General features: G+C 46.9%; 1 protein-coding gene across 1 annotated transcript in view; it reads right to left on the bottom strand.

The window, feature by feature from the left end:
• Nucleotides 1-22796, bottom strand: part of RRAS (RAS related) — a 153689-nt gene extending 130893 nt beyond the window's left edge. Inside the window, exon 1 of the mRNA XM_078655281.1 lies at nt 22560-22796. Within this exon, the coding sequence (XP_078511407.1) occupies nt 22560-22664 (105 nt within the window). The 5' untranslated portion in view covers nt 22665-22796. The remainder of the gene's footprint in view (nt 1-22559) is intronic.
• Nucleotides 22797-23040: the final 244 nt, after the last annotated feature.

Raw genomic sequence — 23040 nt, 5'->3', positions numbered from 1 at the left:
TGGAGTCTGGGTCACCACGAGTACCTTCTAAGGGGGGCATGCTCCCATCTGTCTGAGAAGCTTTTCTAGCATCATATGTCTCTAAGAGACCTAACAGAAAAGGAGTGGTAGGGTTAGAACCCTGTTTTAGTTTCCTGGAGGTACACAGTTGTCTCATCTCCTGGAAGCTAAGGCCTGCATATCTGGAAGTGACCTGTGGAGGGTCAACAACCACAAGGGGAGTCTCTGAAGACTCTCCATGGGTAGACATGCTTCTAGTGTGGTGTAAGTGATGCACCTACCTACACTATGGGTTTACCTACTGATCCCTTGCTAAGGGTTGTAGTCAGGGTGTGCTAAGCCCTGTTGCACTACAACAGCTGGTTCAGTAGAACTCAGAGTATTCTAAGTTAAGTTATATGTACCTGGGTACTTATGTGATCTTTCAATTGATATTCTTAGGATACGTGCGAGGTAAAACAACAGCAAGCTCAAATCCCACCGCTGCCACCAATGTGAGAAGTTGGCCTGATATATAGTGCTCACTATTCTAGTGATCACTGTGTATCATACCAAACAACCCTTATTGATGATTGGTTGTAAGTCAACCTTTCAGACCAGCTATCCTAGTAGCATGGACACGAGCAGTCTTCAGGCTAAACTCTAGAGGGTGTGTTAAGCCAGCTGTTTTACCATCACATATACCCCTTGAACACCAAGTGAAAGGACACCACACAAGTTTTTATGAAAATAAAGGATATTTATTTATAACAAGTCTACCCTGAACTCTTTATGAGTCAGGGAGCTAAGCACAATACAAAACTCTTACGAAAATACTTTAAGTTGCACAATTTACACAAATGCCCGAGGGGCACGAAAAACCATATACACAAAAAGTGGAATGCGAAATACTAGCAGGTAAGTAACAAGATCCAGAGGCTTCAGGATCGCTAGGACTACACTACTGAACCTTAAGATTACGAGCAGGAGGCCTAGGGAGATCGGGTGCAGAGTGTGCACTCTCACGCGGGATGCGGGAAGAAGTCTATGGATGCTAGCGTTTCTAAAGTTACTGTTTCCGGACGAATCCGACTAGATAGACTGAAAACGAAAAAGGATCTGGACACTTGGATAGTGAACCTGTGCTGGAGTACCGAAATACTCGAGTTACCTAGCCCAGGGGCCGCAGCTGCATAGGGTTCAAAAGACGTCGGGAATCCTCGTTGAAGTCTATGGAGCCTGAAAGAAGAAGTTGCTGGCAGGCGACCAGTGAAGAAGTTCGGTGTGATCCAAGGCTGGATCAGTGAAGGAGACGACCTGAAAGCAGAGGGGACTTAGTTCTTAATCACTAGCCAGTGATTATGTGGGCACCAGGATGGCACCGGATGAAGTCACCTCGACCAGGTGAGTGGGCGACGCTGGACTCTCCAGTCACACAGGCTAGGAGGCGTTGTCGGCGTCCAGGCTGGAGGTGCGAGCTGTCCCACGAGGCTGTCGGCTGTCGGCGGTGCTGGACTCAGGATTTGAGCAACAAACCTTGGCAAAGGCAAGCCCACGCGGTGGAGTCAAGATGGCGTCTGGAGTGGACCAGGAGGGTCCAGGGCACTTCTTGTTGGACAAGAAGCAAGGGCCAGTCTAGGGGACCTAGACCAGCGGTGAAAACGTCGTGGTACGTCGTCAAGAGGGTCACTAGCCAACGGGCAAGTGACCGGACAACGTGGCAAGCAGCAAAGAAGCAGAAGGGCCCCACGCAGATCTCGTGGATGCTGGGAGGCTGGACTTCGGTGCTGGAGCTGCTTAGGGTTAGGGCTTCTCAAACCCCAGTGCACTTACTCGAGGGTCTCTCGGAGGTCGTGCTGGTGAAGCGTCGTGCAGGTCTTGAAGATGGCCGGTCCCACGGGTCTCGTCACACCCACGAATCTCAGCTGGGCTGGATGATGTAGGTAGAGGTCAGAGATGGCAGAGAATCCGGGTCTCGTCGAGCTGGGCAGTCTTGATCCGGAGGATGGACGTGCAGCAAACCGCAAGAGCTTCGATGGTGCCTGCTGGTGCAGGGTGGCTACTCCTTAGCCATAAGGGAGAGTCTTCAGAAAAAGTCAAGAGTTCCTTTCGTGGAAAGTAGTTCAAGATTCAGAATTATCTAATTTGGGAAGGGGGCCTGCTCCTACCTTTATCCTAAGAAAAGGGGCTGGCACGCGACTAGGTCCTGCCCTATGGGTGGGACCAGGAGGGGGGTGGTTACACCCCTCTCCTTTGTCCGGTCTCTCCCCAGCTCAGGGGCTGGTGTGCCCCAGGAACTGGTTTAAGCCGGCATATGCACAGTGAGCACCGGGGTGCCCCTTGCAGTCACCTTCCTTTCAGCCCTGCCTACCTGGGATACACAAAATACTGTCTGGGATGGTGCTAGCACCGCCCCTGACAGGAAACCCTTTGTCCAGACCTCCGTTGCTGGAAGGACTCCCAGCAGCAGGAGGGCAGACTTGTGTCTCGGTGGCAGCATCCATTTTGTGGAGCTGAGGCTGTGTCTGACTTTAACCGGGGTTCACAGTTCCATACATGTCGTGTCCCTCTAGAAGGGTGGAATGCTAACCCCGTCGCCAGAATTGGCGAGGGGTTAGCATTCCAATTCTTATGACACCTTACTCGACATGTTTTGATAATGCTATACCAAAGTTAGCATTTAACCGCGAGGATTATAATGCACTTAAGAGTATATGGTATCGCGTTATCATGGAACAGCTATTTGGACTTGGTTCCGCAAGCTGCAAACGGGCTCAGCTCATGCCAGAGCACCATCTCACATAATTCCAAGCACTCTGCCTTCAGGATTGATAAGGCCTGCCATAGGAGTGACTGATAGGAATATATGTGTCCATTTTAGGGTTAGATATAGGAATACTATATCTAAAGCAAAGGGTGTTTACACCACCTTGCCCCAGCTGTCGTGCAGCCAGTTGTGTCTGTTTGGGTGGCCAGCCAGGGGTGGCATAATACATGCTTCAGCCCCTGGTAGGCCCTGGGTACACCTATGCCCTGGATACCTAAGGTATGCTGTACAGGGACTGATAAGGTGGCCCAGTACCAATTGGTAAAATGCACCTAAGGTACATGGTTGTAATTTAGAGAGAGAACAGCTAGGCTGTGGGTCTGATTAGCAGGCCCACAGCCAGGGAAAGTCGTAAACCAGTGAAGCAAAAAGCAAAAATCTGGGCCGGCCATGGGATTGCAGACCCCACTCTCCTACAGCTGCCTCAATGGTTACATACAGGAAGGTGTTGTATGTACGACTTTGATTTAAGCCTGAAAGGGCAAATCAATTCCATGAGTAGGACCAGATAACCATTAGAGACAATGGGGTGGGGTTACTTGTGACACTTATGACATGGTTAACAAAGTTAAAGGGTGCACTTCCAGACAAAGTCGGCACCTGCCACCCGCCAAGAAGGTTCTTGTTCCCAATTTGAAACCCTTTACCAAAGATAATTTGCGGAAGTGCAAATGTTTCACTTTTGGGAATGCAGCAAAAGATCTGTTGAAATAGGTCTGGTTCTTGCTCATCTTGAAATACAGAAAAAAAGGTATGAGTAGGGCCTAGAGAAGGTTAGCCCATGATATGTGATGTAGTATTAGAACTGAATCACCCAGAACTCATCCTGTCCACCTGACCTCTACATATACTCCAGTGGGTTCAAGGCTGTAGCATTTACATCTTCTGTTGACTACCAATGTCCTGTCCATCCGATTCCCAGAGCCTCTCCAGATGGAGGGTAGGTTCCATTGAGAAGACCACCCATGAAGCAGACACAACCTAGACTATTACTAACTCCAACATCATTTTCGAGCTCTCAAAAGAAATGGTCCACTCTTAGCTTCAAAGTCCCTATCATTTTGAAACAGAACATGCAGCGACACCAAAGAAGGTTACAGTGAGACGACGAAAAAAAGATCACTCCAGATTCTGTAGGTCTACTATTGAACTTTGCCTCTCGGGAAAAGTTCAGTACTCCTTAACCTTCTATAGAACATGAATCGGTCTTCAATACATTAACAGAACCTTACCTGTTGCTGAAAGTGCCGGGAAACTCCATGTGGGTAGCTGTCATGTTATATAAACATCTTAACATAACATACCAGATGCTGTTAATCTCGTGGCTCCAAGTAAGTTTAAGCGTTATAAAAATAATCCCAAACCAGCTCCTTGGTTAAACAATGACCTGCTCTCTATGAAGCAAGCATTCATGCGAACAAACAGGTTTGGAAACAATCATACAATACCACACAAAAAAAGTATTACAAAAAAATTCTTCTGAAGTCTAGAACGACTATTCAATACACTAAAAGCCGCTCCTACTCAGAGAAAATCCGAACGGCTGGGAACAAACTAAAAAGAGATATTCAAGCTAGCAAATGAACTGTCCACCATTAGCCCTATTAGAAACAGAATTAATTGCTTCCAATCTTTCTGCGATTAACTATCTATTTTTTTTTCTGCAAAACTTGATACCATCCGGATGGATATTTCTAGAGAGCATATGGCCCTTATGACCAATAGGACTAAAACTGGTGGACTTTCCTGTTTATTTTTTTAACTCAAATCTAGCATCTACTGTATCTTTAATTGAACAATGTGAATCTGGCTCGCTGTTAGACCCATACTGCTCAAGTTCCTCCCCTTGCATCAGGGCCTTGCCCCTTCATTATTGGAAATCTTCAACAAATCTCTCTTTAGGTCTCATTCCTTATACTTTCAAAACAGGTATAATTACCCCACACCTAAAGAAGCCAGAACTTGACCCTGACAGCCAGCTATTAACCCACCCAGTTACCAAGCTGAAGCAAAGAGTCTAGAAGCGTCTGAGTGAGTGAGAAAGCCTTTATTGTATGAAATATGTTAAAATATTCGTACAATTAAAAGGACGTTAAAATCACAGCGTATCTACAAATATTCTATAAGAGCAACATTTCAGTTATAGTTCCTCAAGACTACAATAGACGTAATCTAAAATTTTCAATCTGTGTAATGCAACCCCCAGGGGAGCTGTGGAGTCCTGGGAAGGGCGCATTCCCTAGCCTCAGCTGTGCCTTTATCCAAAACTTTTGCTTTCTTTTGGAAAAAGACAACCATCCTGGGACGGCTAATTTCAATTGAATGCTTCAGCTGAAGATTCATTAATTGAGTCTCCTGTGCTGTGAAAAGTCTTCATGCCAGGGTGCCGGCTTGCCTGAATGAAATGCAAATGTGCGCTATTAGTTAATCTGCAGGTGTAAAGGGTGCTAGGGAGCCAGTTCTGGCTTTAAATTGAAAGAATCACTCCAAACTTTATGATGACAAAGATTTAGTTTTTTTGAGGGGTAGTGCAAAGAGTTAACAGCTGGGCTGAGAATGCGTGCTTTTAGTCGTAATTGTATTTAGACACCCCTTAGTGCCCCTAAGGAGGTGTTGAAGGGACAGTTATGTAAAAAATAAAACATTTGCATTATGTACGCTCTGGTATTACTAAAATCTACATTTTGGAAGCTCCATTTTATCGTATAAATTATTTGCACATTTTGTATCAGTCAATCTTATGCTGTGTGTAATGCAGTAAAAAAATATAGACTTTTATATTCACTGTGCTTTCTGTCAAAGGCTGTGACCTCATAGCTCTGAAAATACACAAGTGACTATTCTCCACTACCCCAACCAAGATTGAATTCTGTGGCTCTCTGGTTACACACAGAACTCTGCAATATTTTAAATAATACAGGTTTCATAATGTACTGCAGTGCATTTCCCACTAACAAATTTTTAAAATATATTTTTCTTTTTTTTAAAACTGTTTTCATTATTTTCATTCAAAACATCGGCACAAATCACAGTATGCTCACAAGTATATGGTACAATTAGGATACATGACCATTGAACTTTATCAACTTTCAACCCCTCATTCAAAAAATATATTTTTAATTTAAGCTGCCTATTATTTTATATGTAGCTACCCGATAGTGAAAGACTTAAAAAACTTACAGAATATTTTGGGGCTTATTTATGAGAGGCGTGTACAGCCTGAGCATCACTTTTTTGGCGCTCAGGCATCGCAAGCATCTCAACCATACCTATGAGGCAGCGCAAAGTCACCCTGCATGGCTTTGCATGGCCTCATGGTTTTGGAGGAAGACAAAGCAGTGCAAGTCACAGCGTTGCCTTACTCGGTGTCAAGAAGGCGTTCCATGTCCCAGATTTACAAAATCCTGTAAACCTGGGGCAGTGCCAAAAGCTTGTGCCTCCCTGGCAGAGGCGTAATGAGGAGTAATGTTTTCATTTCTCCTTGTTTTCTCCTCTTTCCTTGTGTGATCAAATAGAAAGAGGAAAATGCCTCTTGGGATTGTTTCTCTGGAGGAAAGTGCCCCTTCTTGCGCAAAACAATCCTGCCTTTGTTGGTGCCAATGCAAGAGGAAATTACAGGAATGCACCGTATTTCATAAATATGGTGCAGGTGCATTCCCTGCCCTTTCACATTGGCGTAGGGCAGCCCAGCAAAAAGATTTGCGACGCTGCCCTATTCCAATTTCTCACAAATGAGACCCTTTGTTTTCAGCTACACCTTTGACCACACACCCCCGGTCACTGACCTTTGGGTTGCTAAACACGGTTTAATATTATTTCCCCACCGTGAAAATGATTTGCTGTGGGAATTGGAGCAGTTTATGGTTTTCGATAGTTGCCGATGATGAAGAGTACATGGTTCAAGAAATTTCAGTCAGGAGGGGTCCTTATGCCTAAAAGTTGTTTGAAAGCGGGCCTCAGCATCAAAACTTTTGAAGACCTCTGCTCTAGTGCAAAATATGCAATACGCAACAGCCTCGCTGATGGAGCTACAATTGATTGCATTACATGTCTTTTTCAAGTATTTATTTCGGAGCTCTAATAAGTTAGGACATATTCAGATGAAATGCTCAATCGACTATGCTTTGTAGTTGCACAAGCACCAGGCTTTTGAGGGTAAGCAGTTAGCATTTTAAGACCTCTCGATTTGAGCTATTGGTATCAAAAGGAGGCGAAATCTCATATTTTTGTTTGCATTCTGGATTCAAATTAGAGGCCAAGTACTCTTGTTGTAGTCTGGAATATTATTCTGTTGTATAATGGGTATTTTGATATTTCTGCAGGGTCAGTAAATTTGCATCTCTTGCATTCTTCCAGAGAGCCTGTTTGATTAACGTTTTTTGCTCCACACGGGGTAAATTGATGAGACCTGCCAATGGCAGCAATTTTTTTTCCACTGTTGTTTTATTGACGGAACTCAGGTTCAACCCCTAGCCCACATCTTGGTTGTTGGTTACCTCATTGTAGACCAGAGATTTCATTATGTCTTTTTCGCTCTTGTGCAGTCACAGAAACAATTCAACATCGCCGCTAAGCAGTGAACAGTTAGTGAGACCAGTGTTAACTCCAGCTGTAGTTTACATTGGGGCATTGAAGAGCGAAGGTTCTGTAAAAAGCGGAGTTCTTTCCATATGGATTTTATCCAGAACGCTTGTGGATTTTTCCGCCAGAACAAATGCTCCGTACGGTACTGTAGGCACTTGTTTTGTTTCCAGCACCCTTAACCCCTTGCATGCGCGGCGAATTTTCGCGCTGTGCGGCCGTTTTGAAGAGTGGACGGGATCATGACGGCCCCCAGTCGTCATCAGCACACGCTCACCGTGATGCATGGCGGACGGGGGCCGTCATCAGCATGGAAGGGGTTAAAGAGTGACCGACCGCATGTCCTCTGTGTGCTCTCATAAACTTTTTAACTGAAAGTGAGACTAGCCTGGCCTTTGTTTTTAAGTTTGAAAGATGACCTGTCCAACTTACCCGGTTATCAACTGTTAGGCCTAAGTAATGATAAGTTGGTACTTCTTCTAAAGTGTTGGCTTAAATTATTGATTTAACATGCTTCCAGACTTTGCCAAAGAACATAGTCTTTGTCTTACTAAGGTTTAGATAATTTTCGACATAACATTTTTGTGGGTTCTGTAACTGCAATTGGAGTCCTGATGGGATCAGTGAAAATAAAATGATGACGTTGGCATATAAGTAACTTATTGGTTTTCCTCCTAACTTGGGGGTCAAACTCTCTGGAGCATTTAAAAGGATTGATAAATCCGCTTTGTACAGTGAAAACAGTAGTGGCGTTAAAATGCATCCCTGTTTCAATCCATTGGCAGTGGGTATCTTTGAGGCCAAAACCTTTTTCTCAACTTAAACTGTAGCCAAACAGCTTTTGTCAACCGTAAAAAAAAAATCAGATACTACATAATGCTAAAACAAGGTTCTCCCCACAGTGTGCCGCACATAATTAACATGCAATGAAAGACAATTCGGGCCAGTGGAAGACAAAAGTCAATTAAGTGCCCTGATTTTACTAGCTCTCTCTGCATCATTCAATACAGACAAATTAGATTAATTCTATTGGTATCAAGGACAAAGTCCTTAACATCTCATTTTTAAGTGGGAGAACCCAACATTTGAGACTGACATTTGCTTTCCCCCACCACCTGCCATTCTGGAGTTCCTCATGGGTCTGACTTGCTCCCGTACTTTTTATATATTTATAAAAAGGCTTTGGCTGCTATAATTAGTTTGTTTTGGGTTGAACAAAACCATATCCTATTCAGCCTCACCTGCCGCACCAGTGGTGTCCCCTTACTACCAGGCAGCCACAGCCGGTCCAGGTAAGAGCGGTGGGGTGGTGTGGCGGGGTATTTCGATGGACGATGACAAGGGAAAATTGAATAACTAAATAGTTTTCCCTCGTCATCGTCCGTCAAAATAACCCCCACAAAGCTCCACCATCCTTACCTGCCTGGGCCGCGGCTGCTGCCAGGATAACTTTCTGCAGTATGAAACAACACTGACTAAAATTAAACATGGACAAAACAGAAATCTTGATTATTGGAGACACCCATAATCCGTGAAACTCCACCTTCTGGCCTAAGGATTTAATCCATTCCACCGTCCTGACAAACAAGTTAAAAGACTAGTATTTAAAATCAACCTCCCCTCCCTCCCACCACACTGGTCATATCCTCATGTACTTTTCAGATGAGAGGACTTAGCCCTGTCTAATGATTACTGCCTCTTGAAGGTATACAGGAATCTGTTGGGGCCATTGATTATCTTTAAGGTCTCTTATTGTATTGTGCAGTGCTACCTCTTTTAAGATTATGGGGATATATCCAACCAGAAGGCTTTGGTCAGCCTCTCCGGTCCTCCTCTGCATCCCTCGGTTTCACAAAAAACACTGTATGGGCCGAGCATTCTCAACTTGCGCACCGTCCATTGGAATGTAAGATCTACAACTAATGCCAGATCACCTTGCTGTTAGGAAAGCTCTCAAGAACTAGCGGTTCACCTACTTTCCTTTGTGTCTTTCCCATTGGTCTCCATTTTAGTGCCATGGGACCTTCTGGTGTTAGTGTGCTCTAGAAATCAAAATAAAAGAATGATAAATGACGGTAATATGGCTGATTTCGCTGAGGTGATTACATTTCTTTAAACTTCACAAGGTGTACGGAAAGTCCTATACAAATACAAATAATCTCCCACTTATTTTCTTGTGCTCATAAGAGTGAAAGGGTGTATATTTGTTTGATTCTGTTTGCGATATGAATGACTGCAAAAAAAACTCCAAAAAAACGAATCCAATACAACAAAAGATTGATTCCTTGCCAATTTTGGAGCTTTGCAGAATACTGTAGTCTTGTGTGATCATGTGCAGTAGGACACTTATGGTCCTATGCAGACTCCTTACAAAGTTACACAATCAGTTGGGAAGTATATTGGTGTGTCTGAGTGTGGTCAAAACAGTCTATGACACAGTGCGTTCAGGTAATGGTTGCATGTCGAAGAATAAGAACGTGTATTACAGAGCTCTGTGTATGTGGTGTGGTCATTAGCGCGCTCCAGAGCTGGGCTGGATGCTACAACTGATGACAAGTAGGGGATACGTGCCCCGTGAAAACAAGAATGCTCTCCCTGAGAGTTTGCTGCAGTCCCGCAAACTGCTTGTGCATGCCACATATGCCCCAAAATGCTGGGTACGGTTGGCGGATGTGGAGTCAAAGCTCCATTCTAGCTCATAGAAGACAAAGGCCCTTCAAAGGAGCATATTTAGAAAGCCTGCCAGAAGCCAACTAGTAAGGCTGAAAGAAGAGATACTGAATCACAGCGTAACACAGAGCCATTATCCATACAAAGCAGAAATGCTCACGGCAGAGACAACCAAGTTCAAAGAAATGCTAAAAGCAATAACAACAAGGTACGATGCAGAAAGTTGAGAGTGGTGGCAAACATGTGCAAGAGACAAACCCATTATTCACTGTAAAGAAAGATCATCAGCCTGGGCTCAACGACCCCGATGTAAGCACAAGGCTGATGCTTACAGAAGGTGCAGGTCCAAGTTAGCAGTAACTGTCGTCGGGACAGCATATACTCTCAACGTCAGTAAGTCCCAACACTGGTTATGACTTTGCTGTGTTCTTAAAACCACCACCGCCATTCGACACCTCCAAAAAGCAGAATATTGGTGTCAGATGGACCGCATCAATCAAAACGTTTGATTACTTCATTGATGCTCTAGAAGAAGTAGATGACAAAATAATCATCAAATACTAAAATAGCCTTGCAGGTGATGGAGTGAAAGATGTGATTAAAAAAAAATCACACGCTGGTGAAGTATCGTACCAAATCAAAGAAACGTTGGAAGCCAAGTTCAATCCAATGCTGTATGTCCACTATGAATGCAACATTTTCAACCAAGCAAGACAGCAAGCTGGTGAAATGATGGATGAGTTTGTCGAAAGGCTTGATACCCTCATCAAGCATTGCAAGTTCGGTGAATTCAATTACGAAGAAGCCATACGTCTCAGGGTCCTCGAGGGTTGCCTTACTGCTTCGTTCAGACAAAACGTGCTGAGAGAGACAGTCTAGAAAAGGTCATCATAGCTGCAAGAGCTCAGGAACATGCAGATCAACAGGCTGCTGATATGGAAGCTAGAAATACACAGAATGAATCAGCGTTGATCATGAAAAGTAAGCAGAAACACTAAGTGGAGACCCACAAGATGATGTGTCTGAAAAAAAAGAACTTATGTTTCTGATATTGCTTCTCATATCCACACAAAGGTAAATGTCCCACCATTGGACAGATATGCAAAGGCAGTAGGAGAGAAAGCCATTTTAAAACAGTGCAAAGCGAAAGAGAAACTAAGTGAGTCAGGATGAGTAGAAAAAATGGACGACAGAACATTCCAGAAGCATTCTAGCCACGTTCACAAAGTCAGATGGCAACATCAACTGATACAAGTAGAGACTAATCAAAGTCAATCGTCTTCAAATTCCTCTTCCAAAGGCTCTTCAAATTCATCATCGAGCGACAGTGAAGATAATGAATGTGCAACAGTGATGTCAACCGCAGAAAGACCTGCGCACATGTAGAATTGGCAGCTTGCAAAGAAATACACTAGTCAAAGAGAGATCGCCACACGGAGCGACCAAACTCATTTGGCTGATGCCCCAAGATCACACTAAAGATAAATGCCTTCCCTACAGCTTTCATTATTGAAAGTGGTGCATCAATCAGTATCATGCCAGCAGAAAAATACAACAAACTGTCTCCGGTACCCCGTCTAACGCCATCGAAAACAAAGGTGTACACATGGGCTGCTTCTGCGCCATTGCAAAGTCAAGAGTCATTCGTAGCGACCATGAGGCATAAGAAAGCGACAATACAAGCACCGAATCGAGTGCATGTCTACTCAATTTCAGCACTGCTGTGGACATAGGACATGATATCCATCAACTACAACTTCAATGCACATTCTGAAATAGTGAGTCAGTTCCCGTCGTCGTTTCATGGGCTAGGAAAACTCAAGACAATGAAGGTGCAACGTCACATTAATGAGGACGGTCGTCCTGTTGCTTAGCACCGCCGTTGGTTTGCTTTTCATTTACAGAAGGCCATTGAGAAAGAACTAGAAACATTATTAAAGCATGACATCATTGAGAACTCTACTGGTCTGATGCCATGGGTTTCGCCCATAGTGGTAGTGCCAAAAAAGAACAGTAGACGTGCAGTGGGCATTTGCGTTGATATGCACTAGGCCAACAAAGCAATCAAGAGACAAAAACATCCAGGCCCACTCATTGCGGACAAGACTACACAGCTGAATGGTGCCAAAGTTTTTTCCAATCTTGATTTGAACAAAGGATACAATCACCTCAAGCTGGAAGACAACTGTAGGTACATTACAACTTTTTCAACTCATGTTGGTTTGTTCAGATACAAAAGACACCGTTTTGGTGTGTTGTCGGCTGACGAAATCTTTCAGAATGTCACTCGCCGAGTAATTCAAGCAGTCACACATGCTTTTCAGTATAGTGATAATATATTAGTGATTGCGTCCACAAGAAAGGAACTTGACAAAGCTCTTACCTAAGTATGCTGTTTGCACGTTGGTGCAGGTCTCATGTTAAATGCAAAAAAGTATGAGTTTCACAAAAACAAACTCAAATACTTTGGACATATTTTCTCTGAAGGGGGAATGATTCCTGACCCTGAAAAAGTACAAGACTTGTCATCCACTTGTCTCCTGCAAGATCTAACCTAACCATGCTGCGATCCTTCTTAGGCAAGGCCAACTTTTGCTCCAGGTACATTCGCGATTTTGCCACAGTGAGTGCCCCATTAAGAGAGTTGACAAAGAAGAATGTTCCCTTCCAATGGTCCTCCGAATGTGATTTAAGTTTCAAGAAAATCAAACACGCAATTGTAAATGTAAACTGAGATGGCTTACTTAGATCCAAAGTTGCATACTGAGACTGTTGTAGACGCAACACCGTGGGGTTGGCACGATCCTTGCTCAACACAATGGACATCCAAATGCTCAGAGACATTGTGGCCTATGCTAGCAGATGTTTATCTCAGATTGAATGTGCCTCTTGCCAGCCAGAAAAAGAGAGCCTGACTGTATTATAAGCTTGTAAACATTTTCATGTGTTTCTGTGCGGATAGCACTTCACTCTTGTCACTGACCACCAGGCGTTGCTCACCATTTTTGAAACTCCGAAAGACAAAAATGCCCCTCCATGGATGTCCAAAGGGGAGGGCAAGAGGGGGCGCTTGTCCACCCCGCCCCCATATTTTTAACTTGCCGTTTAATGACTATGTCCCTGCCCTTTAACCTTGTCAAAAAGGGACAGAGGATGAATGACATTAAAAGTATGCCTGCCCCCCCAAAAAAACATTTCTACAACACCCATGGCCCCCTTGCATCGAGAGGTGAGAGTTGAGATTGCAAGAGTATAATTACACTATTGTGCATATGGATCAAAACCATGCAGATTACTTCTCACAAGTGTTGTTACAGCATCACAGTACAACATCTAAAGCAGCTGAAGCATACATCAATTTCATAGTAAAGCCTAGCACCCCTGCAGCTCTAGCCTTTGAGCAGATCATTGCTGCTATCAATACAGACAGGCATGCTCACACTCAAGGATCATTACAACTCAACCATGGAGAAAACAAAGTCAAAGTCAAAAGTTTTTTATTTTGTTTCGGTACTCTTTCGAGGACCACAAAATTATTTAAAAGAAAATACATTTTAATTTTACGTACAACTTAATACATTTTCAGTGTAATTTTGAAAAATTTAAAAATCTTATTACAAACATATTCGTTAGGTGGCTTAACGCATACGGAAATGAAATCCCTTGCATTAGCAATCCTGCAGGACCGATATATAGGCTCTAGACATAATAACCTAGCAATGACAACGTCTTTATTCGGACATATAAAGAGCAGATGCTCTAAGTTCTGTTTGCCCCCCAGACACAGATTACATTGTGAGGTACTGTTTTGTTTCCAGGAAGAGGTAAAGGATAATAAGGGGAGTATACCCAAACGTAGCATCATGATCGTACGCCTTGCACCATGGGTAAGAGTGTATTCCAGATATGGCAATTTTTGCTTATATTCTTGGGAGTCAGCATAAGTTTTGTACATAGATAATTTTGTGCAGTGGGAGTGATCAAGCTCGTAACTCAATTTTGGAGAAAAGTTTTTTAAAAATAGTTTGAGTTGTGCGGGTGTCCAAGATGATAACATTTCTGCACTAATTTTTGCTAAACAAAAAGCCTCTCCCATGTTTTTAACAAATATAGAGTTAATGGTATCCTAACTAAAAGTCTCGATTTTTAGCAAATGTCGTAGGGTGCCCTCTTTGGAATGCAGAAGGTTATAGGCCCACCTAATGAGGCTTGCTATTGATGTAGCAAATGCACTGGTGATCGTACATTCCAGTCTTAGTGCCTGTACTGGTGTTGAATTGGAAACTTTCAATAGCTTTTTTAGTATTTTCCCTTCATTTAAGTCCATATAACTCCATTGATTTAGGGGAATATGTTCAGAGGCGTAAGATAGAACCGGGGAGATTTTGGCTCTATAAATTTTTATTAGTGCTGAAAAATGCCTGCTTCCAGTATTCGTATACAGGCGTGATATTGCCCCAGCGTGTAGATCACATTTCCTTTTTAAATGGTTAATTTGTTTGCTGTTACTCATATTATGCCATGGAGAAAACATATTCACAGATGGTGTTGAATATCAAAAATGTGCAGGAATAACTTTCTATTACTCAAGAAGGTATTATACTAAGAGGTTCAAGGATTGTAATACCTGAGAGCTTGAGAAACAAGTAATTGAACTGGCACACAAAGGACATTGTCGCATTTTAGTCACTAAGAGAGCTCTAGGAGATCGAGTGTGGTTTCCTCACCATGAAGAACTAGTCGAGAAGGAAGTGAAAGCATCTCACCTTTGTGACTGCTTATCTCCCAAGACAACCCAGCATCCGCTAAATATGTCTGACCTTCCTAAACAAACGTCTGAGAAATTTGCAGATGATTTCTTTGGATCCTTAACCCCTTCCCAGCTGGGCACATTCCCCCGCTGTGCTGGGGGGGGGGTGCGCAGCGCCCAGGTGCTCATGACAAGCTCAGCTCGTCATGCAGCACAGTGCTCGTGTGCTCATGACGAGCTGAGCTCATCATGACCACACCCGTTTCTTTAGAATGCTCGCACAGCAGGGGAATTTAGCCCAGCATGTGAGCGTTCTAAAGGCCATGACGAGCTCAGCTCGTCATGAGCACCGGGGCTCATGACGAGCTAGCTCGTCATGAGCATGCAAGGGGTTAAACAATGGCCATCATCTCATGGTAATTATTGAGGAGTACTCACCTTTTCCCTTAGTGGAAGATTGATCATTGACCACCAATGATAAACTCATAGAGAGAGCAGATGATATTTTTCCAGCCTGGGGGTGTTCCCTCCATCCTCAAATCTGACAGTGGTCCGCCCTTCAATAGCATCGAAGTTAGAAACTTTATTAGTTGTTTGAACATTAAGCATTAGAAAAGCACACCTCTCTGGCCACAGGCAGATGCTGCTGCTGAACGATCTTAGGGTAACCTGAAGAAAGCGGTTCAGTGCTAGCCCTTCGGGCCTATCAGACAACTCCCCTTTCTACAACAGGTGAAAGCTCTGCCACCTTGCTGTTCAAGAGAGCCTTTGGGACAAAGCTACTACAACAGACCACAAGCCGAGTAACAGACACTGATGAGATTCGTGTCATGGATATTTCTTGCAAAAGTAAGAAGAAGGTCTGTGCAGATAAGTGCCAATGTACTCAGAACACTGTCTTCGAGGACAGAGACCGGGTTGTAGTGAAACGGGCCAATGCACTCAGGACACTGTCTTCGAGGACAGAGACCGGGTAGTAGTGAAACGAAAATACAAGACTGAAGCTCCATTTGATGCCAAACCATTGAGAGTTGTGACAAGTAAAGGACACATGGTCACTGCTCAACGTCCCGGAAAGTCTATAATGACTCGTCACATTTCAAGCATCTCTCTCGATGTTCCTCAGCTCTAGACCTTACGAGTGTGACAAGTTCACCTGAGTGCCCAAGTCAAGCATCCGAGTCTTCATCTCTGATGATAGATGTTATGTTATGTTATGTTAAGGTGATTTATTGTGCGCACAGATACTCCAGCCAAGGAGCGTCCCGGCGCAAGGACAAGGCAAAACACAACACAACAGAGAATAAAGACAGAGCCACTAAAACAGGAAAGTTTTTATCGCCCTCCGAAAAGTCAAAAGGTCCTCCATCAAACGAATTTCAACAGGGAGGGAGTTCCATGCTGATGCAGCCACGACCCTGAAAGAACGGCCTCCCATACGGCTGAGCCTGAATCTGGGGACCACTGCAAGGGCCAAACCCTGGGAACGGAGACTGCGGGTGGGGACATAAAAGGAAAGGCAGCTCGACAAAATTTCCGGGCCGATACCTCTCAGAATCTTAAAAGCAAGACACAAGATCTTAAAGAGAATGCGCTTCCTAACCGGAAGCCAATGTAAAGAGCGAAGGACACCTGCCACAGAACTAAATCTGGGCAGGCCAACAATCGCTCTCGCCGCGGCATTCTGAACCCGTTGCAAACGGGTTAGTTCGGCCTGGTTAGCCCCAGCCAGGAGAGAACTGGCATAATCCAGGCGAGAGATGACAGTAGCCTGGATCACCAGTTGCCTGGTTGGGGCATCAAAGAACTTGAGTACTGGTCTCAAGCCCCTTAGAAGTCCAAAACAACAGGCCGCAGTCTTTTGTGTGTGCCCTACAAAGGAGAGGCCGGCATCCAACCATACCCCGAGATTTTTCACCTCCGACACCGGGGTCGGAGTAGGTCCCAGCTCTGAAGGCCACCATTGGTCGCCCCACAGCTCCACTCCCTTACCGACGACCATCACCTCCGTCTTTGTGGCATTAAGCTGAAGGCAATTGCCTGTCAGCCAACTAGCCACCGCCTTCAGTCCAGACTGAAACCTGGGGGCCGCAATTTCCGCGTCCCCGCTGAGAGTAACCGCCAGCTGTGTGTCGTCGGCATATGAGACCAAGGTTAGGCCCCACTGCCTAGCGACATCAGCCAGCGGTCTCACGTAGAGATTGAACAACGTGGGACTCAGCGAGGACCCTTGCGGAACCCCCATGGCCAGCGGTTGGTAGTTGGACTTGAAGGGAGGAATGGCAACACAGAAGGAGCGGTCGTCTAAAAAGGAGCGGAACCATTGCAACACCTGACCGCCAATACCAGTCTCCTCGAGCCGGTGCAGGAGGATGCTGTGGTCCACCGTGTCAAAGGCGGCGCTAAGGTCTAACAAAATAAGCGCCGCCGTTTGACCAGCATCCAACCTTGCCCGGAGATGTTCCACCATCACAAGTAACGCGGTTTCCGTACTGTGCCCAGCACGGAATCCGTTTTGTGTGGGATCGAGGGCATTGGTTCGTGCCAAATGCTCAGACAGGGCCAGATTGACGTGGGCCTCAGTAATCTTGGCTGGCCAGGGTAGCAGCGAAATGGGGCGGTAACTTTCAGGCTTAGATGGGTCCAGAGTGGGCTTTTTAATAATTGGGGACACCACAGCTTGTTTCCACTTAGCTGGAACTACTCCCGTTTCCAAGGACAGATTGACAAGGGAGCATATAACTGAACGCCCCATAAAAGCCTGATCCCGAAAAAGAGCAGGCCTTACCGGATCGGATGGGGATCCGGATTTAACTTGCAATGCAAGTTTGTCAAAGCCGTCCGAGGTGAGGGGGGGGAAAACAAGCAGAGTAGTCTGATGGTGAGCCCCATTGATACTTTCCTCACTGTGCCCTGTACCAGAAAATGTCCGATAAATGGCTTGCACCTTCCCTAAAAAGTAGGATGCGAGGGATTCACAGTGGGAAAGAGAGCTTTCGGTCGTAGAGGTGATCCGCTTCGTCGTAAGATCTTTAACGGCCTTAAAGATGGCTTTCGACGGATTAGAACTGTTCCGGAATTCAGCGGCATAGAAGGCCGCACGGGCTCGGCAAATAGCTCGATGGTATAGCTTAACGGACCTGGAGTATGCGGCTTTTAGGTCAGCCCCATAGGTCTTCCTCCAAGCCCTCTCAGCCCGTCTACAGGCACCCTTTAAAGCCCGAAGGGCGCCATCGTACCAGGGGCTCGACTCTCGAGAATTGATTTTAGTTGATACAATAGGTATCAGAGAGTCCAAGGCCCTGGTGATCCAAGAACAGAAGAGGTCATACCCCTTTTCTACATCCGTCAAAGGGCCGAGCGGCTCCTCTAATAGAAGACGATGAAAGTCTTCTAACCGAAGCTTTTTCCAAGCCCTCTTCTGAACCCGTCTAGCCGAAGAGATGGAAGGGGTGGCAAAGACAGGGCATAGGATGGATACCAAGAAGTGGTCTGTCCACTCCACCGGTGAAACAGAAGTAATTTGAATCCCCGGCAGATTAGTGAACAAGGGATCCAAGATATGCCCCCCTGAATGGGTAGGCTGGGAAACCATCTGAGGGAGTTGAAAGGCCTCCAAGTCAGAGGAGATGGAACGTACCGTCAAGCCAGAGAGGGTGTCGAAATGCAGATTTAAATCTCCCATGATAGAAAAGTTGGCACAGTCTGCAGCCAGAGGGCCAACTATATCAGGGAAAGCATTCCTAAACACCACATCACTGCCGGGTGGCCGATAAACGACCATACCGGACAGGGTAAACTCAGGGCTGACGGAGACCTTGAACAGGGCACTTTCACACCCAGAGATGCTTAGGGCAGTCCAGACACAGGGATAGATAGATTTTACCACTAAGGCTACACCGCCACCCCTACCCCGCCTATTCAAGGTGTACATCGAATAGCCGGGTGGGCAAGCTAGATTAATGATAGCGGTGTCAGCATCCTGTAGCCATGTTTCAGTCATGGCAAATATATCTGGAACTTCCTCCTCAATGAGGTCATAGATGTTCTGGTAGTGTTTCAACACCGACCTCACATTCAAGTTCAAAATCTTCAGGGCAGTAGGGATATCGGCAGTACGGCAGGTCTCCGAAGGCAGAATCCCTGGGAGAGAACGCGGAGAGTCAAGAGCCCACCCATTACAAGGGCAATGGTATGGGCCACGCAATGGGTGTACCGGTGGAAGGGTACAACAGCAACTTACCTGCCCAATGGCCAACAGGCAGTCCCGTGTGTACGCCCGCATGATGGACCCCGGCGGAGTAATAGTTGAATAGACGAGAGCCAGAGCCAGCCACGTCCAGCACGTCCTGTCGCGGACGGGCGCAGACGGGCAGGACTCTGGCTTGACTCAGGCGCGAGTCAGGCGCCACCGCTACGCGTCACCGCTGCGCGACACGAGCGAGCTTTAAGTAGGGCTCACCTGTGGTCATTAACAGCGCTGGAGCGCTGAACCAATGGCACACTCGACCCTTGCCTCCCCCAAGATGGCGACCGGGCGCCAGACACAAGAGATGTAAGGTAACAGGTCCGCTCAAAACGCGGTGGGGGGCACAATTAACATGCAAGTGTGTGGGCACAGCGTAGAGGAGTTAAAAGCAGGGAAAAAAGCAATTTAGGAAATAAAATACTAAATGCGGTAATTTTAAAAACGAAGCTGCGCTTACACGCAAATTACTGCAGCATAGCGCGCGTGCGTGCTAATACCTTTCCAGGGGCAGAGCTAAAGAAATGCTCGCCTTAAGTAGGGCTCACCTGTGGTCATTAACAGCGCTGGAGCGCTGAACCAATGGCACACTCGACCCTTGCCTCCCCCAAGATGGCGACCGGGCGCCAGACACAAGAGATGTAAGGTAACAGGTCCGCTCAAAACGCGGTGGGGGGCACAATTAACATGCAAGTGTGTGGGCACAGCGTAGAGGAGTTAAAAGCAGGGAAAAAAGCAATTTAGGAAATAAAATACTAAATGCGGTAATTTTAAAAACGAAGCTGCGCTTACACGCAAATTACTGCAGCATAGCGCGCGTGCGTGCTAATACCTTTCCAGGGGCAGAGCTAAAGAAATGCTCGCCTTAAGTAGGGCTCACCTGTGGTCATTAACAGCGCTGGAGCGCTGAACCAATGGCACACTCGACCCTTGCCTCCCCCAAGATGGCGACCGGGCGCCAGACACAAGAGATGTAAGGTAACAGGTCCGCTCAAAACGCGGTGGGGGGCACAATTAACATGCAAGTGTGTGGGCACAGCGTAGAGGAGTTAAAAGCAGGGAAAAAAGCAATTTAGGAAATAAAATACTAAATGCGGTAATTTTAAAAACGAAGCTGCGCTTACACGCAAATTACTGCAGCATAGCGCGCGTGCGTGCTAATACCTTTCCAGATGACAGTGCAACTCCTTCACCACGTAGGACTCAACCTGGAAAAGTGTGTGAGCACCTTGATGACTTACTGATGAACTCTAATGTATATATTTTTTATTTAACCAGGGGGGAGATGTAGTGCTGTGTGATCATGTGCAGTAGGACTCTTGTGGTGATAAGCGGACTCCTTATAAATTACATAATCAGTCGGGAAGTATTTGGGTGTGGTCAATAAAGTCTATGACAGTGCTTTCAGTTAAGGGCTGCATGCCAAAGAATAAGGACATATTACAGAGCTCCATGTGTGTTGTGGTCATTAGCGTGCTCCAGGGCTGGGGTGGATGCTAAAAATTTGACCACTGCCTGCTCATCTGTGTAGTCTGTGAACTGCACCCCCACTCCCTGAAGAAGGCCCAAAACTACACAACGCAGAGGGGCTACTACTAGCCGCGCCCCACGACAGAGATACATACTTTATTCCAAGATGTTTTCTAAATTAGATGTGAAAGAGACGGACTTCTGCTGCAGTATTACTGAAAATACGGTCAAGAGAATAAGTGAAGAGACAGGGGTGAAGTGGCGGCATCTGGGATAGGACTAATGGTCTACCCCCCCCCCCCCCCCTTCCCCCCCGCACCCTCCCCCCATGCTGGTCCGCAGGATCCTGCTCACCCCGTGTGCTCATCCCCGAGCCCCGCCTCGCGCTGTGTAAACATCCTGCTCAGAGCCTCCCCAGCATGTGTGCACCCTGACCTGTGCCCCCACCCACCCCGTGTAAACATCATCCCGCCATGCGCCCTTGCTCACTCAGTGCTCCTCCACGACTGTCCCCCCTGGCCTGCCTTTGTCTTTAGGAGCACCCCTCAGTATTTCACACGGTCCGCGCTCGGCAGAGCACGCGCCCCGAGCCCTTCCCTCCTGCCCAGGACTCCGCCGGCCTCGGATCTGCACAGAAGCCGTAGAACCGGTTCCGTGACCCTCCCAGAGCACGTCTGAATCTGTAGCTCTTGGGCAAGGAAAGGCAGCCAGCCCCACAGGCGTGGAAAGAAAGCTCGGATGCGGCTCCACCGCAGCTGGCACAACCCCAAAAGGCAGAGAGAAAGCACAGACTCCATGGCCACGAGAAGAAGAAGCAGGCGGGAAGCAGGCAGCACTGCAGGCACAGCAACAAGCAGCTGAGGTTGGAAGAGCCTCAGCAGGCAGAGAAAGAATGCAGCCGGCGCAGGCCCGATCAGGCATATATATCACGCAGCAGACAGGCGTGCTCCCCGGACCTCGCCTGCAGGCACAGCAGGAAAGCACCGCAGGCTTACAGAAAGAGTCAGCTGCGGCATGAAAGCCTCAAACACAGTGAGAAAGCAGAGCTCAGTTAACGTGAGGGGAGTATTCACAGACACAGCCAGTGGAGCCTAAGTCAAGAGCAGTGCGACAAATGCACCTCACGAAAAGCCCCTGGTAGCTAAAGGAACAGCAGACCACGTTAGAGCAGGCAAAGGGCCGATCATACTGGGCCGCCTCAAAACCCACCCCGAGGAGAGGCCAGCACAGGCACCAACAGGCAACATTCCAAGGAGGGCCCCGCAGGCACACTTGGAAGGAGACCCCAGCAGACATTGCAGGGAGGCCCTGACCACCACATTCCAGGGTGCACCCCGCAGGCACACTCTCCATCAGACATTGCAGGAGGACCCTAGCAACAACATTTCGCAGCAGGGCCTCAGCAGCCACATTCCAAGAAGGGCCCAAGCAGACATTGCAGGGAGGCCCTGACCACCACATTCCAGGGTGCACCCCGCAGGCACACTCTCCATCAGACATTGCAGGAGGACCCTAGCAACAACATTTCGCAGCAGCCACATTCCAAGGAGGGCCCCACCAGACATTCCAGGGAGGGTCCTAAAACTGCATTCCAGTGAGGCCTCTGCAGGCTCATTCCAACACGGCCTCCATCAGACACATTGCAGGGAGGCCCCTAGCAATCACATTCCAGGGAGGGCCTCGACCGGCACATTCGGGTGTTGGGCATCAGCAGGCATATTCCAGGGAGGATCTCAGCAGACATATTCCAGCCCTTTCATGTACATTCCGGGGAGGACCCTAGCAGGCTTATCTAATCAACAGCGCTGTACAGTGAGAAACCCCAGTGGGCACATTGTTGGTAGGACCCAGCATGCAAAGGGGAGGCACAGTTCAAGCAGGCATAGGACAGAGAGCGACCAGCAGGCAGCTTTTCATAAAGAGCCCACCAGGCACATCCCTGGGAGCGCCCGCCTGGCTCAAAAGACTGCAAGCAACAGCATGCACCGGATCATCCTCGTGCACATACCAGACCCCGGGCCCCACCCTCCACTCACCTGGATGAACTGGATGGTGAGGGCGCTCTTGCCCACCCCTCCTCCTCCCACCACCACCAGCTTGTATTTCTCCATGGGAGTTCCGGGGGGCTCCTTTCCGCTCATCCTCGGTCACTGATCCGACTCACAGGAGCCTCCAAAGAAAGTGCACAACTGAGACCAAAACTTCTCTCCGTAGTGCCCGCTTCCCAATATGGCTGCTCCGCCTGCCGGGCTGCTCCCTGCCTATGCTAATCCATGCTAATGCTCTGATTCATATTCATGAGCAAGTGACTGGCTCTGAGTCAGAGGCCTGCACTTCCCTATTTGGTGAGCTGAGGATGAGTCTGTGCGAGGCCCGGTGGGCGCGCGGGGTCCTAGCGCCTGCCGAGCATCTGTTTTGGGTCAATTCAGAGGCTCAACAGGCGGCGCCCACAGCCTCGCCTGACCCCTTGACACTCCCCCCTGAACCTCTCTTGCAACCACAGCGGTGCTAAGACCT

This window comes from Lissotriton helveticus, chromosome 7 (assembly GCF_964261635.1).
Source record: "Lissotriton helveticus chromosome 7, aLisHel1.1, whole genome shotgun sequence".
NCBI lineage: Eukaryota > Metazoa > Chordata > Amphibia > Caudata > Salamandridae > Lissotriton > Lissotriton helveticus.
This window is presented reverse-complemented; position numbering and strand designations above follow the sequence as displayed.